At 33.7% G+C, this 16,242-nt stretch overlaps 1 protein-coding gene across 3 annotated transcripts in view; it reads left to right on the forward strand.

The window, feature by feature from the left end:
* Positions 1 to 531: 531 nt before the first annotated feature.
* Positions 532 to 16,242, forward strand: part of LOC106107010 (LIM/homeobox protein Lhx1) — a 49,983-nt gene continuing 34,272 nt past the window's right edge. For 2 of the 3 annotated variants that reach the window (XM_013287681.1, XM_013287690.1), the window contains exons 1-3: positions 532 to 757; positions 6,445 to 6,634; positions 11,173 to 11,381. In XM_013287681.1, the coding sequence (XP_013143135.1) occupies positions 742 to 757; positions 6,445 to 6,634; positions 11,173 to 11,381 (415 nt within the window). In that variant the 5' untranslated portion in view covers positions 532 to 741. The remainder of the gene's footprint in view (positions 758 to 6,444; positions 6,635 to 11,172; positions 11,382 to 16,242) is intronic. The other variant, XM_013287699.1, reaches the window with a different exon arrangement.

The following is a 16,242-nucleotide window of genomic DNA, read 5'->3' on the forward strand; positions in this document are numbered from 1 at the left end:
TTTATTCAAGCTTTAAATATAACCCTCAATGATTTATAAGCCGAAGGATCGAAGATTCCTAAAACTGATGTAGATATCGAGAGGAGTCTCGCAAAATAAAGGATTATAAGAAAAACGCGTTGAGGCGGTGAGCGCTGGGCGCCCAACACGCCCCCAGTCAAAACACAGCCGGGGCTAGACGCAGCCGAATACAGCCTGTGTAATTACGTCGGGCTACCCGACCCGGCGGCGGGCGGCGGGCGGCGGGCGGCGGCGGGCCGATTCAAATTTACTGCGGACGCCGCACGTGTCCCACAAAATGAAATCCCACTACCGCGCACAACGCACAAAAAACAACCTACTAGAGTACATTGCGGGCAACACCCCCTAGCTCGCGAGTGGCCCTTCGCTCCGACCACGCCTTCTACACCTCGCTACCATCTCCCTCTTTATCTAACACGAAAGCTTAATATATCTCTGTCTCATCGCTGTTTGTGTCACATGAAAAAAGCTATAGGTTTTTGTTCAGTACGCGTTCGGACGGCGCGCGTGTTAAACGTATTTTGCGCGGTAGCCGCGTTGTGTCTGTGAAGTGCCGTGTAGAGGTGCCGAAGTGGCGGGTTTCCTTGCTACAGGACGGGGGGCCCATGCCCCCTTCCACCAGCACCACATTGGTAAAAGTCAGTGTCGGTTTGCAATAAACTAAAATTAAAAAAAAATATCTCTTCGACTTTGTGGACGGAACTGTGAATGTGAATTGGGATGCCGACGTATGGAGGTTGTTTGTTTGCCTTTTTATTTTTTTTTTAATCTTTTAACTTAAGTTTATTTTAAGTTATGGTTAAGATTGCTTATTTTTCTTCTTTTATCGCTATAGTCAACTACAAACAAAACATAATCTGATTTTTTTTTATTTTTATCAAGTAACTTTAATTTCGTTATAATGAACAAGTTATTCGCATTAAGAAAGTCCTTCATTTAGCTATATGAAACATTGAACTAATTCACACATATATTAAACTAAAAATGTATCTAACAGTTGATGTATTTCTGATAACAAGAGAATGAATATTTTTTAAAGTAACCCATACTTAGCCAAGCAATTAGTATTTATACTGTTTAGGCCTAAAGGTACGCGCTAGGCCTAAACTCCTGTAATACCAATCACTTTCAATATATTGACAAATACAACATACAAAGATGTTATTTCCAGACATAACCACATACGAAATAAAATTGTTACATGTAAGGTAAAAGATTATATGGTGATAGACTACAAGTCATCAACTCGCCCTTCCTACAGAGGGTCAGCACAGTACATTCTACGATAAAAAGAAGTTAATAAGACAGATAAAAAAGTAATAAATTGTAACAGTCGGACAGTGAATGGAAATAACTTAACATACCGTAAACAGAATTATAACCTGTCAGCTGAAAGAAGTGCATAAGGCTATTAAATAAAAAATGACAATGGATTTTGGTTACTATTCAACAAATAGGCGACCACTAATATTTTAGTAAACAACAGTTATGTAAACGAGATAAGAATAGATTATATCTAACACCTAACTTACCGAAATATACATTATCTGGAACTAACGATTAAAACATCTTTGCTTTCACAAAAAAAAACTTTCATATAACATGGCCAGTAACCTTTTGTCAAATTAAAAAAGTTTAAACTGTATTTTTAAAAACATAATAAAGTAAAGCCAAGCGGATTAAACATGCCACAACATAAAACCTCTTTAAGAACACCTCTTATCTTTTTTTAATTTACAAAGCAAAGTTTTTTAAAGTTTTTGTTAAACGCTGTTCGACTAAACAAAGAAATTCTTAAAGCACTTAACTCTTTTCGGATACGCGTGCCAACTTTTTGTTGACGTTATTTTTATTATTTTAGGTTATAAAAAAAGAGAAAACTGTCCCATACAGCAAAGATAATATTTTTTTAGTTAACTGTTATATCTCCCGTAACTTAGTAAAGTTATACATGTTTATATTCTTTTAATATAAAACTAGCTGTTCCCGTGCGACTTCATCTGCATGTAATTATGAAAATTTTATATTATTGTTTACATTTGTCGAATTATCAACATGACAATATATGACATGATGACAATCTGGCTTCCTTGATGTTGGCAGCAACTTATGGTCTGTTTCCCACATTAGGGTTTTTATCCAACATATTTACCCCCTAAGTTTAATGGCGTTAAAATATATAGTTTAAAGCGTGACGCAAGTGTAGGGCTTTTTATTAAAAAAACAATTATTCAAAAATATGCTATAATTGCTGACATCTTAGGCAACAACGAAGTGTGTGTTTACGCTTTATTATAATAGTATAGATATAGAAGTATAGATAAGTGGGCAATAATAAACAATAACTAAGGTTTATGCTTGTGCAAGGACTTAGATCCTTCGACGTCCATGGACATCCTCAATATCAAGGCGCCCATAGAATCACCAATATCTCAAGAAATAATCTCACCTACTGGCTTATCCAGAGAGCCCTCTAAAGTGTAGAGGATTTTTTCAGCTACAATAATTTGCGTGTACATAGTTTTCATTAAAAATATCTGTATAATTTTCACGTTATGTCCTGTAATTTAGTCATCATCCACTTACCCTTATCCTTTATGGAGGGTTGGCACAGTATGTGCTGCTCTTCCATACATCTCTATCAGCCGTCATATCTGAATCCACTCCTTTCTTAAGCATGTCCTCTTTCACACAATCCATCCATACTTTCTTCGGTCTTCCTCTTCCTCTGTAGCCATCCACATTCAATCTAAACACTTTCTGGTTTATGTCTCCATCGTTTCATCGCATGTCCTGTAATTTACTATTATAATAAAATATTTATATTTGTATCTGTATTGTGGATGTCTTTGGGCGGTGATGATCACATCGGCCTCGATCTTCCTGCTGCAAATGAGCGTTTTAATTTTTATAAAAGAACCGGCAAGTTTGCCGCCTTCTTTTATTAAAATGGTTCATGAATTGGTGCTCCAATAGTTAAGGCTTGTCACAGACAAAAATAATTGCTGTCTGAGTAGACAGCTGAAGCAGTGAACACTACTGTTATTTTGTTTTTTCTGTCATTATCAATCTGGAGAAACCATAGTCCCTTCTCATCCGGTTACCATAAAGTAAATATGGGCGGAGGTTTTGATTTGATAGGACATTAATTGAGATATAAACCAGCCTTTTTATCCAGCCAAGAATCAGTAACTAGCTTGTTACAAATACAGTGGCTTTTCAGTACTTTATGCTATATGTTGTATGCTACACATGTGACTGTTTTTAATGGCATTTCTAGCATAAAAGAAAATAATTGAATAATAACTTTTCTAATCTCTAAGGTGTAATAGTCATTAAAAACTAGTGGTTAAAAGACAAAAAGTAGATGATGAAATAATGTGAAATGACATTGTTGTACTGCATCTGCTTGTTGAAATGTTGCCTGCTCTGTTAGCAGTTCAATGTTGCCAACTAATAAGCCCGGATCCTCAACTTCGCATGGAAATTGGTTCAGCGGTTTACCGGTTAATTGGAAGACAAACATTACTCAACGTGTTAAAATGTAATTTAATAACTTGTCATTTAAATATGCGCATGGGAAAGTTATTAACTTGCTTTTATTGACAACCATAGACAACTTTGTTGTTTTTATCATCTTTGACGGTTTAAATCGTTCGGATAGTCGCACGCTACAATTTGTAATGACATTTTTATGATTTAACTAATTCCTTTATTGGTAATAGAATTAAATACTGGTGGTATCCAGATTTAGGTACAATCGAAAACTGTATTGCGGCTTCCAATTTCTCATTAGGTTCTTTTTAAATACAAATTATCTTGCAAGTGTGATAATTTTTTACCTCCATGAAAGATTTTTAGCATATCGTACTTTTTAATACGGTAGTTATTTTAAAATGAGCCGTAGAATCGCGGCACCATGTTTCTGAACGCGTCTGAAATGACGCGCGACCAATCGCACGTCCCCATTCGAATTTGGAATATTTAAAAACGCGCGACCTTCATAAATTTGACCAATAAATGTCAAATGTTACGTTCGAAAACGGCTTAAAGAAAAAAATCCTGTTAACATGACACGGTTGAGTTCATCTCTAACGAAGTGTTAGGACACAATCGCATGAGATTATAAGGCAATTAAAGTCTTGAGATTTTTAAACGAAACACATGTTTGCATAAATAAAAAATTCACAATAATAACTTGGATTCTACTCTCTGTTAATCACACCTACATTAGATTCGATATTGAGAAACAATTTCTACGAAAACGCAGAGGATTTCTGAGAGGACTAAGGGCAGAAGCTTGAAATGGAAGTTAATCGTACAATGCATTTCATTGTCTACATCTATCTATATCTATACTATTATAATAAAGCGTAAACACACACTTCTTTGTTGCCTAAGATATCAGCAATAACAGCATATTTTTAAATAATTCTTTTTTTAATAAAAAGCCCTACACTTGCATAACGTTGTAGGCTACATATTTTAACACCGTTAAACTTAGGGGGTAAATATTTTGGATAAAAACTCTAATGTGGGAAAGAGACCATAAGTTGCTGCCAACATCAAGGAAGCAAGATTGTCATCATGTCATGTCATTTTGACATTTGTAATTGATAAATTGACACATGTAAACACAAAAATAAAGTTTTAACAATTTTATGCGGATGAAGTCGCATGGGAACAGCTAGTTATAAATAAAAACTGTATAGTTTTATTTCAAATGGTAAACAAAATGTGTGTTAAGCAAAACTTTCATACAAGCTTTCTTTTATAAAACTGTTCTTGCGTTCGGATTGTAAATCGTTCATTCTAAAACACACATATTTCCTGCATTATGTACCAAGCAATAACATATGCTAATAAAATTTTATTCAACATAACCTTTATCGATCGTAAAAACGCAATCCCATTATGTTTCTAGCAGGCTGCCGACTTTATGAAGTACTGTATAGGTAAAGCATTCGAACGCAACAAGCGAACGTTCCACCATATCCTAGATTTACTAGGCTAAGTATCCATCTCTGTCTATCGAACTAGAATGAAAGGGACGCAGGATATTACAAGGCTGGACTTAAGTTTTATTGTCTCTTAAAACGTTGGCACATTGCTACGAGTCATTTACGTAGTTTCTTGAAACTTGATCGTAAAGGTTAAATAGTTTAAAATTACAGACAAGGAGGTTGATTAACTTTTAATTTCTTCTAGCATTTATTTGCCTGTAACCCATGCATTTAAAAAGTATATAGACGAGGCATAGTGAATAAAATTTTTTATCGGTACTTTCTCTGAAAGGTACTATATCAGTTGTCAAGTTTAGTACCACTTCGTGTCCTTCTATTGACAATTGATAATCGGATAGCGTTAGTGAGGATCATGTGAAAAATGTCTCAAGTAAAGTGTCAACTATGCCCCCTCTATATATTTCTTGAATCTGTGACTACGACAATGTTTTTGTCGCATTGTTTTCTATTTGATTTACATACATAAGTTATAATTATTTTATACATTTTTAAAATGCTTATAAATTGCCCATAGCTGATAAATTCAATTTAATATTATTTATTAAAATAATTACATAGTAGGACATAAATACTAAATTTAATTATACAGAAGTAAAGTGTAACGTTTTATCCCTTTTAATTATATAGCATGCATTTAGCAAAAATAATGTTAAAAAACACCTTTTTCACACGTCCCACATCCGTTTAATTTTTTCTTCCAAAATGGCGCATCGTTAGTTTCCGGTCTTGTCGAAATTACGTGTTTAAACGCATATCTAATGTATGTAAAGAAGAGAATTTACGATACATTAAAACCTTTTGATAAAGACCAGTAATTACAACATAAATATTAACTGATAAGAATCAGAAAATGTTAATCATATATGAAGTAAAGAATAAAAGGAAAATTGTAATACAAGTTGGTATTTTGCTTGCTAGTGCCGTTAAGTAAATCTGTAAAATGTAAGTGGGCTCTGGTTAATCCGATTATTATATTAAAACTTTAAAGTTTCTTTTTGTTAAGGTATTCACATACAAGTACTCTTTTGTTGTATTTATAAAAATAGTTTACATTTCAAGTATTTTCTGATACCCACCTTAGCATTTCGACTTTGTATCGACGTATTTTATTCTATAGAACGTCCATAGTAAAAACTGTCGCGAAATATTTAATTCTACATTGATTTACCTCGTGTGAATCTTAACCCTAAGGAGCTTTTAGGGCCACTGTATACATTTTAAACGATCGAATGCTTGTCTCTATTCCTTTACTATGACAACCGTATCTGGTGTGTAAATTTTGGCATTGAAAACATTGATATAAAAAACAGCGAAGTCTGGACTATAGATTTCGTTATGACATAGTGTGGACAGGACTGTATGGACAGGACTGATGTAAATAGTTTTTTGTGTTGTGTAGGACGCGGCGAGGCAGGCGGCGCGATGGCGTGCGCCGGCTGCGAGAAGCCGATCCTGGACAAGTTCCTGCTGCACGTGCTGGAGCGCGCGTGGCACGCGGCTTGCGTGCGCTGCGCCGACTGCCGTGCTCCACTCGCTGACAAATGCTACTCTAGGGATAACAAGCTCTTCTGCAGAAATGATTTCTTCAGGTCAGTACGGATACGGACAATGTCTCAATCGAGGCCAGTATATTACATCTTGCGTTCCACTCAAAACCTGCATAGATGAATATTAATTCTCATAAGAGCACACTTTTGACTGAACTATCGCATCACTGCATCACACAACGATTTTAGTTATGCTAATAAACAGTTGACTGCGCTGCGAAACAATCGACAATCGTATAAAATCGTGCGATAGTTTTGTCAAAGGTGTGCGCCAGCTCTAAAGTAACGAGACAAATGTGGAAATGAAAGATAGTGCAATGAAATGTAGTATCTATTGACAGCTTAGTTAAGTTACAAAACGTTGAAAATGTATATTTTTGTTTAATAATAACAACTAACAAAAACCTTTTTAAACTTTAAAATATAAAGTTGACCCATAAGCTGTCGGCGCTAGGACACCTGTTACTAATGACGTAATTATTTATTCCTTAACTACTATACGCAGTTAAAGTGTTTAACCGTCTCTTTTTCTTATAGTTTTTTTTTATTCTGTCCATTTAATATTTTGCCTTAACTCCGGATATCACCTACAAAAGCTATAAATAAAATACAATGAGGAAATCTTTATATCTTAGAAGTGTTTTAAGTCATGCAAAACGTGCTACATAGAAGGTCAGTTAAATAACAAATTTATAGATAAATTAAATCTCTCTTTAGTCTTGATTGTGGTAATTTTTCTATTAAAAACAAGATTTCGCCTGCGACTCAATCCAAGTGTAAATTAAAAAAACAAAAGTTAGTAGCCATTATGTACTTCCAGGCTATCCTCTACATATATGCCAAATTACACAGATATCCGTTCATCAGTTTAGGCTACAAACAAACATTTATCTATCTAAACTTTCGCATTTATAATATTAGTAAGATGTATAAGACAGAAGTCCTATTGTATATTTAACACTTGAGACCACCGACGATTCCTGCATTCAACTGTAATTTGTCTAAACATCAATTTAGGTAAAGAAACCTACTATTAGATTGTTAAATCATATGGCGCTACAAAACAACAAAAAAGAGTAATTTTGTCGCAGGTCAGCCAACAGCGGAAAACGGTTCACTTACGACTTCCGTTGTCTTAATGGTTTAATTCTGTATACCGTTTTAGGGTTCTCTAAAGAATTTAATACATAAATTGTTTTCGAAATTCCGTTAGAGCGCGCACACATTGGACTAAACTATAGCTTAACTGTTTAGAAGCGCTTTGATTTATATGAACTTATATGGAGGCACAGTACTCGATTTTTAGTTGTGCAACTAAACAGTTGAATTGACTGCAAAACAATCGACAATCGCATAACTGTTCTATAGTATAGTCAAAGGTGTGAGCCCGCTTTAGTATCTATTTTCAATTTGTTATCATCATAGGAACTATCACGGATATTAATGAAAACGTATTCGTAACGTTATTAAAACTTTAATAAGACTAGTTGACTTTTGGTTGCGAATTAAGATTTTTTTCATTAAACATTTCTTTCAACTCAAATCAATTAACCTACTCGTATGTTGACTACATACTTGATATTTATTATAATCTTTTCTTAAATAGCGTACTCTAATCTGGAAGCTTTTAATAGCTTTTATTATGAAGATATTATCTAGTTACGTCGTTCGACCGCATTTAGTTCTGGCAAGATAGTATGGCAAGATTGAGAGATTGCCAAAAAAATATTCTTCCGTATTTCTAAAATTCCTGTTTCATGCATCTTGAAATATGAAATAGACATAAGTAGATATTTTGGCAACAAATCTTTTTTAACTAACAATCTTGATTATAATTTTCACTTTTGTTATTTTTTTTTATAAAAAATGTTAAATAGGTCCGCTTACCTTATGCTTAGTTATCTTACTTACGCACACAGAATTATTTAGATGTCCCTTAGTGTACACTTAGTATTAGTAGTTATATTTGAGTTTATTAAAAAACTCGAAGTGTCATTTAAGCTCTCAATAAAGTAAAGGTGTTTTTAAATATCTGCAGCTGTATCGTTTTAGGCCCAATTACACCTAAAATTGTGCCATGACCACGTTGTTTGGTGCCTACAAGATACGACAGCCTACACTAAAATGTGTTATTCTTTAGTTTATGACTTTTAATTGACGTGAAAACGCGACGCGACACCGCGAGCAAGCAAAATCGACCTCATGTATAATTCATACGGCCTCTGTCGCTTATGCAAATCGCACGACTAATTTTACATGATGATAAAAAAATAATAATAAATACCATGTCAGTTCGCAGTTCGCACTCTCCTTGTATTGGTTAACCGCAATATGACAATATATTTTTGTGTCTTTGGTTTTCTTTAAACTAAAAAGATTTTTTAAAAAACATCCTGGCGTAACCGCTCGTTACTGTCATGTGGTTTTCTTTAAAAAAAAACAAGTTTTTATTCTTAATAAAATATAGTTTATAGTTTGTGTTTGTGGCCAGTATTTTACAGTCGTGGTGCTTTAAATAATTAATTATGATAAAAGATAGTTTTCTAAATACAAATAGGTGTTTGATTTAGACCTTTAGTTGTTGTAGTTGTATTGTTACCTATGAACAAGGAAATTCATACTAAACGTCACACTTAGCGATAATTTAGCGATCCGATGTAACTATAAATGAGTGTCTCAAGATCAGTATGTCAGTATTTAAAGTTATATAACTAACCTATAATTATTAACATAGATAAATCAATTACGTAATTGGTTAATTGGTCACTAACATTGACATAAAATCAAAGCCAAAAATGTTTAAATTGCGTGTCAACAGATAAAATAGCATGATCGGTTGACATAACAATCGATTTTAATCGGTAGCAACGAGAATTTTTGGTATTGACCTAAAAATGAAGGATTAAGTACATCACTCACGAAAACCGTTGATCGTCCGAGTTGTTCCGTATTCGGTAATCTACGAAAACAGTTATTAGTGTTGCGTTCGTTAACGCTACTACACTACCGATTAGTAATCACTAGGGACGTGCTTCTTTACGATTAATCTAATTATTTTAATCTACAATTACTTTTTATGAACCTATCAAAAATTTAGTTCGGGTCTATCGCTTTGTGCGCTGTTACTTTGTTCCTAAAAGTAGTTTATTTCTCTTTATATTATAATTTCTTATATCTTACATGTTCTTTAAAGTTTTCTCAGTGGTTTTTCAAAGTAGAGATATAGTAGTTGGATTACCGCTTGAATGCTAACTTGGAATTTACCTTAACAAAATACTTCTAAATTGCAGTAAATCCTAAAATTAACTTAATATAGTTCTTGTAGTGATTTTTTTAAAATAAATATTGTCTAAAAATCACACATTGTTGCTATCGATATGTAATGAACATCCCTACTTGTATAAGACGCGTCGATATTTTTTCGAGATCGCTTTAATTTCCGAACGTTTGCATATATTTAACGCCATAACTCATCGTTTCATTGTACATCCATTATTGACCCTAATGACTTCGGAGCCGCGTTTTTCAATACATCGATATTCTGATGGCTTGTCGATAACACGTTTTTAGAAGTGATATCTAAATTATATTTACGATTAATATTTTAACTTGGACGGACATAAAATTTGTCAGCGGCGACTCGTTTACTTCGTTAAATCTGGTTGTTAAGTCGGACTCAATCAACCGAATGAAAGAAAAGATCGATTCTAAAGCGATTTTAGATTTTTTTTTTACTAACCTCGCATCCGTGTTACGTTTGTGTTTACGACGTTCACTTTGATTCATCAACATTATAATAGATATAAATTATTAGGATTATTTGCTATTTAAAACAATTTATGTGCGATTTCCGTGTTTTGTGGCAGTCGCAGAATTAGACCACCGTTGTGCTGCTCGATATCAAAACGTGGTTTATTTAGTCAAAGTGAAATTTAATTTTTAATTTATTGCTTTGTGTCAAATGTCAGTTCGCGCTGATATGATGTTTAAATTTTCTATAAATTTAATTATTAAGCCTTTTGACCTTAATAATGTAACTTTTTATCATAGAAATGGCATTTGAAGATCACATTTCATTTTATTAATACTTGAGACGGAAACTTTGTTTCATTTTTAAATTAAATCCTTATTTTTATGAAAACAAAAAAAGGTGTAAAATCTTTATTTCAAGAACTTAAGGATAAGCAATTGTAAACCTTATAATTAAGAGGGTAAGAGGTAATTTTATATGACGATTTGTTTATTAAAATCATTGATATGGTGAAAGTGAAAAATAAAGATGAAATATGGGAACCCGCGTCGATAATTAGATGGGATTAATTTTTACGATAGTAATACGGCAGATGCCGGATCTGATTTTTTTATTAAGTTTCTTAGTTAAATTTAAAGTGGTATTTAACGGATCTGCTGCTTTTGAAAATAGAATGAAGTTTCCATTTATTTTTTTCTAAATTTCTTAAATGCACAATAAATTAGCCTGTCTCATTCTCTCTGAAAACAGAAGAGATATTTTTGTATGAATATCTGTTCTCTATCTCTCTTACATGAGAATAGATATTAAATTATGTCTTATTTCGCAGGAGATATGGTACAAAATGCAGCGGTTGTGGGCACGGTATCTCGCCATCCGACCTGGTACGGAAGGCGCGGGAGAAGGTGTTCCACCTTAACTGCTTCACGTGCCTGGTCTGCCGAAAGCAGCTCTCCACCGGCGAGGAGTTGTACGTGCTAGATGATAACAAATTCATCTGCAAAGAAGATTACTTAGCGGGAAAAGCGCCAACGCATTGTAAGTTATTCCGTTGTTTTCATTTTTGAATTTCGAATGTTTTAACTTTTAGATGACTAAACCTAATTTATAAATGCCTACACTAGATGGCGCTGTTTGTTAGGTTAGTGTTTAATAATTAAACATAGATGGTGCTAGTAAATTCGAAATGATCCAATGCTTTATTATAAGAAAAAAATGCCAGATAAACGACGATCTAATTACTGTAGAGCTGTAAACACTACTTGTTAAATAGTAATGTATGAGATTATTCACGGTTTAGTATCATGTCATTACTCTTATTAATGTTATGTATATGCATAATAATTGTGCCACTTAGCTTTGCTCTATGTTTTACATTTCGTTATTCTTTGGTACCGAATCATTAACAACTTGAGAGATTTTCTTTATGTATAATTTCATTTATGTGTAACGTTAAAATTGTTATTACTTTATTTTACTAAGGTACAAAACTTAGTTACAAGGCAATGTATCTGGTAGTTATTTTAGGTGTGTTTATTCTTTATTAAGATTTCGTTGTGTGACGACATTGTGGTCGGGTGTCGTAAAATAGGATCTGTCAACTGTCAGATTGCTTTGAAATTGCAGTGGTTTTATTGTAGCCGCTATTTACGCAAGACCAATCAAACAACATACGCTATCACGTTCGCAACACAAGGCGGTGTTGCCGCATGAAAAAAATAAATTAGGTCTTTTATTGTCCTCGCAGCGATTCGGAGCCAATCGTTTTCGTATAATTACTTTTCTAAAACATGACCGGAGTCCCCTTCGATATTCGAACGTGACATGTGAGAATTGCATTCACAGATTAAAAAAGAGTTTTTTATTGTTTAAGAACGTATCGCGGGCAACAATAAAATTCTCGGAGCGCCCATTTTGAAATCGGATTTTTCGATCAATACGAACCGTAACCGAATCGAACGGTGAAAAAAAAGAAACAAAACGAATGAAGTTAAAAAAACGCCAACTGAATTACACATTAGCCACGTCTCCACGCGGTAGTGGCGTAGACAACATCTTTTTTTTTCGTGTATCTCATTGTCAAAGGCAATGCCTTGGCGTGAGCCACAAAAAACTGTTGGCAGTTCAGGCAAGAGTCGTGAACTGTTGGAAATTTGAATATATTTTTGTACGTCAAAGGTTTTTACTGCGGATTTCCTTTTTGTGGTCAAATGAAATGGCTTTATGTTTGAATTTGTAAGATTTTACCTTTTATTCTTAACATTAACCAATCTTTTTCGGCCTTTGTATTAAGCTAGATAGAAGTATATTAAGTATATTTCTGTGCCCGGTCCATTACATCATCGTAGTTATTCCGCGGGCAATATTTGCCGTATTATTCCACTCTAACAATGTCTAAACACAATTACCCAACGTAAACACGCGGCGCCGCGGGCGCGCACATGTTGTGGCCACGGAAACGCAAACAACGCAACCCTAACGCCTCTGGATTTATTTTCCCTACCTCTATACTTTCACGAAATCTTCTGTAAAACATTAACTTCAAAATGCTCTGAAAACCTATTTACTATAGCTAAAACACTCCTCTTATTTAAAAAAAAAATTCTACAAAATATAGTATACAAAAATCTCTACGTACTTTTATCAAATGTGTATATCCTTACGCTTATTCAGTTAACTTAAAGTATATTTATTGATATTTGCAGAATAAATTACCGTAACATTATTCTATTTCTACGTTTTACATTTAATTTGTCGCTTCTTTAAAATTTAACAAATCTTTTTTGTAGAGTTAAAAACAGTAAAATGCGATATAACAAAATGTTTTGTTCCTTTCCCATGTTTTCGTGTTCATTTTAACACAGCCAGTGGTCCACATTAACATTTATGATGAAGATTAATTTTGATTTATTTATAGTCGGAATATCCGACAACATCTCATTTGCATGCGCTCGAATCTAACACGTAGAAATGAGGTTTCATCATCTACTATAACATTTTAATACTGGCCAGCTAGAAATTTACGTATTCTATTACCATTTTCTTTATTGTTTTATTACATTTTATTCAAATCATTACTAATTAGAACAGTAGTCCGTACATAAATTTTCGCCAAAAAGATGTTTCTTTTTAATTTTTAGTATTTACTTCCTGCTATTCGTTTTTTTTATTTGTTGCCATAAACATATTAAAAAATTACAACTGCAAATCCACATAGAGGAAAAAAAACATTCGAATTTCAAAATTCAAAAAATGTGTTTTTTTCTTACATGCCAGTATCATTTCGCGCGTCTTTTGGCAGGTCGAAGAAGGGGAGCATGATATTTACGTTTGATAAAACCCCCTCTGATCGGAATATATGATACAGCAACAAGAAATCACTTCCACTGGCTGCTCTAAGCCCTTGGACGAGGAGATTAGGCCGGGAACTGCAAACCCCGTACAGGGGATAAGAAGCTTACGCGGTTATTGATACCGTTAATTCGTTTATCCAACCTTTTTTAGCTATGCATATACAGAATATATATGTTTGACATAATTTGTAAAAGTCAAGTGTTCATAAACTTCATAGAACCACATACTTTTGAACATTTAGTTCGTAAATCTATTGAGTATAAAAGAAAATTTAAATTAAGAATTAGCGCGAGATCATAAAGACAAGTCCGTCTGGACCTGATAAGCGAATTTTCTGAAACATAAGTACAAAGCATTTAACGTTGTTACATATATCCCTTATTTGATTAAAAAAAACTAAAAAAAAATTATCATAATTTGTGTAATATTTGTTCAAAAATATACTTATAGCAACCCTGTGTGTGGAAGGGAGGGTTAATCTGCGCGCGGCAGCCGGGCCCCCGAGTGCGTGCCCTGATAACGCTTATCAATCAGTCGCACGCGCCGCGCCGCCTGGGGTTGAGATGTATCGCGCTATTTATTATTTCTAGTTCTATGCTCTTTTATATTTCATACAAAAATTCTAAATTATATCTTAAGAGAACACGAAAACTATTAAAAATATGATTCAATTATTAAATCCTGAAGTACATTGAAAAGTGTTTTTGGCGTATATTTTAAAAAATACAATCATTCTACATTTTAACAATCTTTTTCACTCCGAGTTTCTGTACAAGCCCTTAGGCCCACATTTATGCTGCGGGCTGTTTATCGAGCAACCGAACGGGGGCTATGATATGTTTTTGTTTAGAATGGGCCCGCTCTGACGCGTATGCCACTGATACAGCAGGGAGAGGGTTAAACGATTGCAACGATTGTTCATCTCTCCATCATAACTATAACGATAATATTATCATCTCTATCGTTCTCTTTGAAATATCAGAGACGACTATACATGTTGATAGTGGAAGAATTTCTTGGTAAGAACATACAACTAGTTCGCTTCTTACCTCAATCTTACTAAGATTATAAATGCGACAGTAAATGGATGGATCGATATTCGATTCGAATCTCAACGAAATTTGGCATAGATGTAGAGCATAATCTGTAAGAACACATAAGTGTCTTACTTTTATTTGTATTAATAGTACACTGGGAGAATCGCGGGCGAACGCTAGTTTTTCATATTTAAAGGTTATATGATTCGTTAGTAATTTGTCTTTGTCAGTAGAACTGCCAATGTATTATAAGTAGAAAAAAAATGGTTATTTATGATATTTTTACATAGTAACAATAACATTCAAACAATTTTCAATATTTCGCTTGTATAATCTGTGACCGGGAGCTTCATGAGCGTTGTCTAAAATCTTAAATGGAACTGTAGTAAAAAATATCTATTTTTGTCATTTCTGGTTCGAGTAGTTTTCGATTTGCAAAAAATTATCAAAATCCGGTTCATTAGTTTCAGAGCTGATCCGTTACAAGTAAATATTTTTTCCACCGCACATTAACGGTTTAGGTAACTTTAAAGCTTTGTTTTTAAATTTTTAATGCAATAATCTACTTAAATCTTAACTCTTAAGTGTAAGTAGCTTTTAAATTAGTTCCTGAAGTTAAAGAAATAGATATTTGGGCAAATAACTTGCATAAATAAAAACAAACCGGGACATCAAAAAGTAGAAAAAGATGTCGTGGTTTTTTCTCAAGAATCGTGTTTTTTTCGTTAGCCAATGTTTGTGTTTCGCTTAAACTTTATTCTACTTTTGGCAAGTTAAAACAAATAAAAGGAACCGTATTATAAATGTATAAAAGTAAATCTCCGTAAATGTAGCGATCCGTTAGTCCAAGATTTTAAACTTTAAATTGTTCCACAGACTAAACAAAACTATTCTAGAGTTTTGATTCAAATATTCACAAACTGGCGACAAACATGAATGTCGACTGAACATAAAAAAACATAAAACATCAAATTACAGACGTAAACAAAAACCCAGCGACCACGCTGTTGACATAAATCAGAGAAATTTGAACTTTATTTCATTAGAATAAGGTCGACATTTCTTTGTGTAAAGCTATGTACAGTCACGTAGAGAAAGCACGAACGGCGTGGAATGGAGGAGAGTGATAGAATCCCATTTCGCCCTCCTCCCCTGCGCCCGGGGGGTTGCTGGGGGTCGTTATTCGCGATGCTGCATCCGACGGACCGATCGAGTTAATAAGATTGGCAGGGACTTTCTGTTTTGAATTCCCTTGAATATTAATACTTGTTTTTCCTCTAATATTAACTTCTGTAATGTAGGTGTTACCTCGTGATTCAATTAAAACAATTGTCTATTCTTTTAGACGCAAGGTAATATTAAAATCATAAGTGTTTCAGTCTATATAAATGAGTAATGGATAATTCAATTTTAATTTTCAATTAATTTTTAGCTAAGAGTTGAACGAAAATTTCCTCAACTCTACGTTAATTATAAAAAGGAAAGATTTGTATTTTTGTATGTATTGA

This window comes from Papilio polytes, unplaced genomic scaffold (genome assembly GCF_000836215.1).
Source record: "Papilio polytes unplaced genomic scaffold, Ppol_1.0 DF824269.1, whole genome shotgun sequence".
Classification (NCBI taxonomy): domain Eukaryota; kingdom Metazoa; phylum Arthropoda; class Insecta; order Lepidoptera; family Papilionidae; genus Papilio; species Papilio polytes.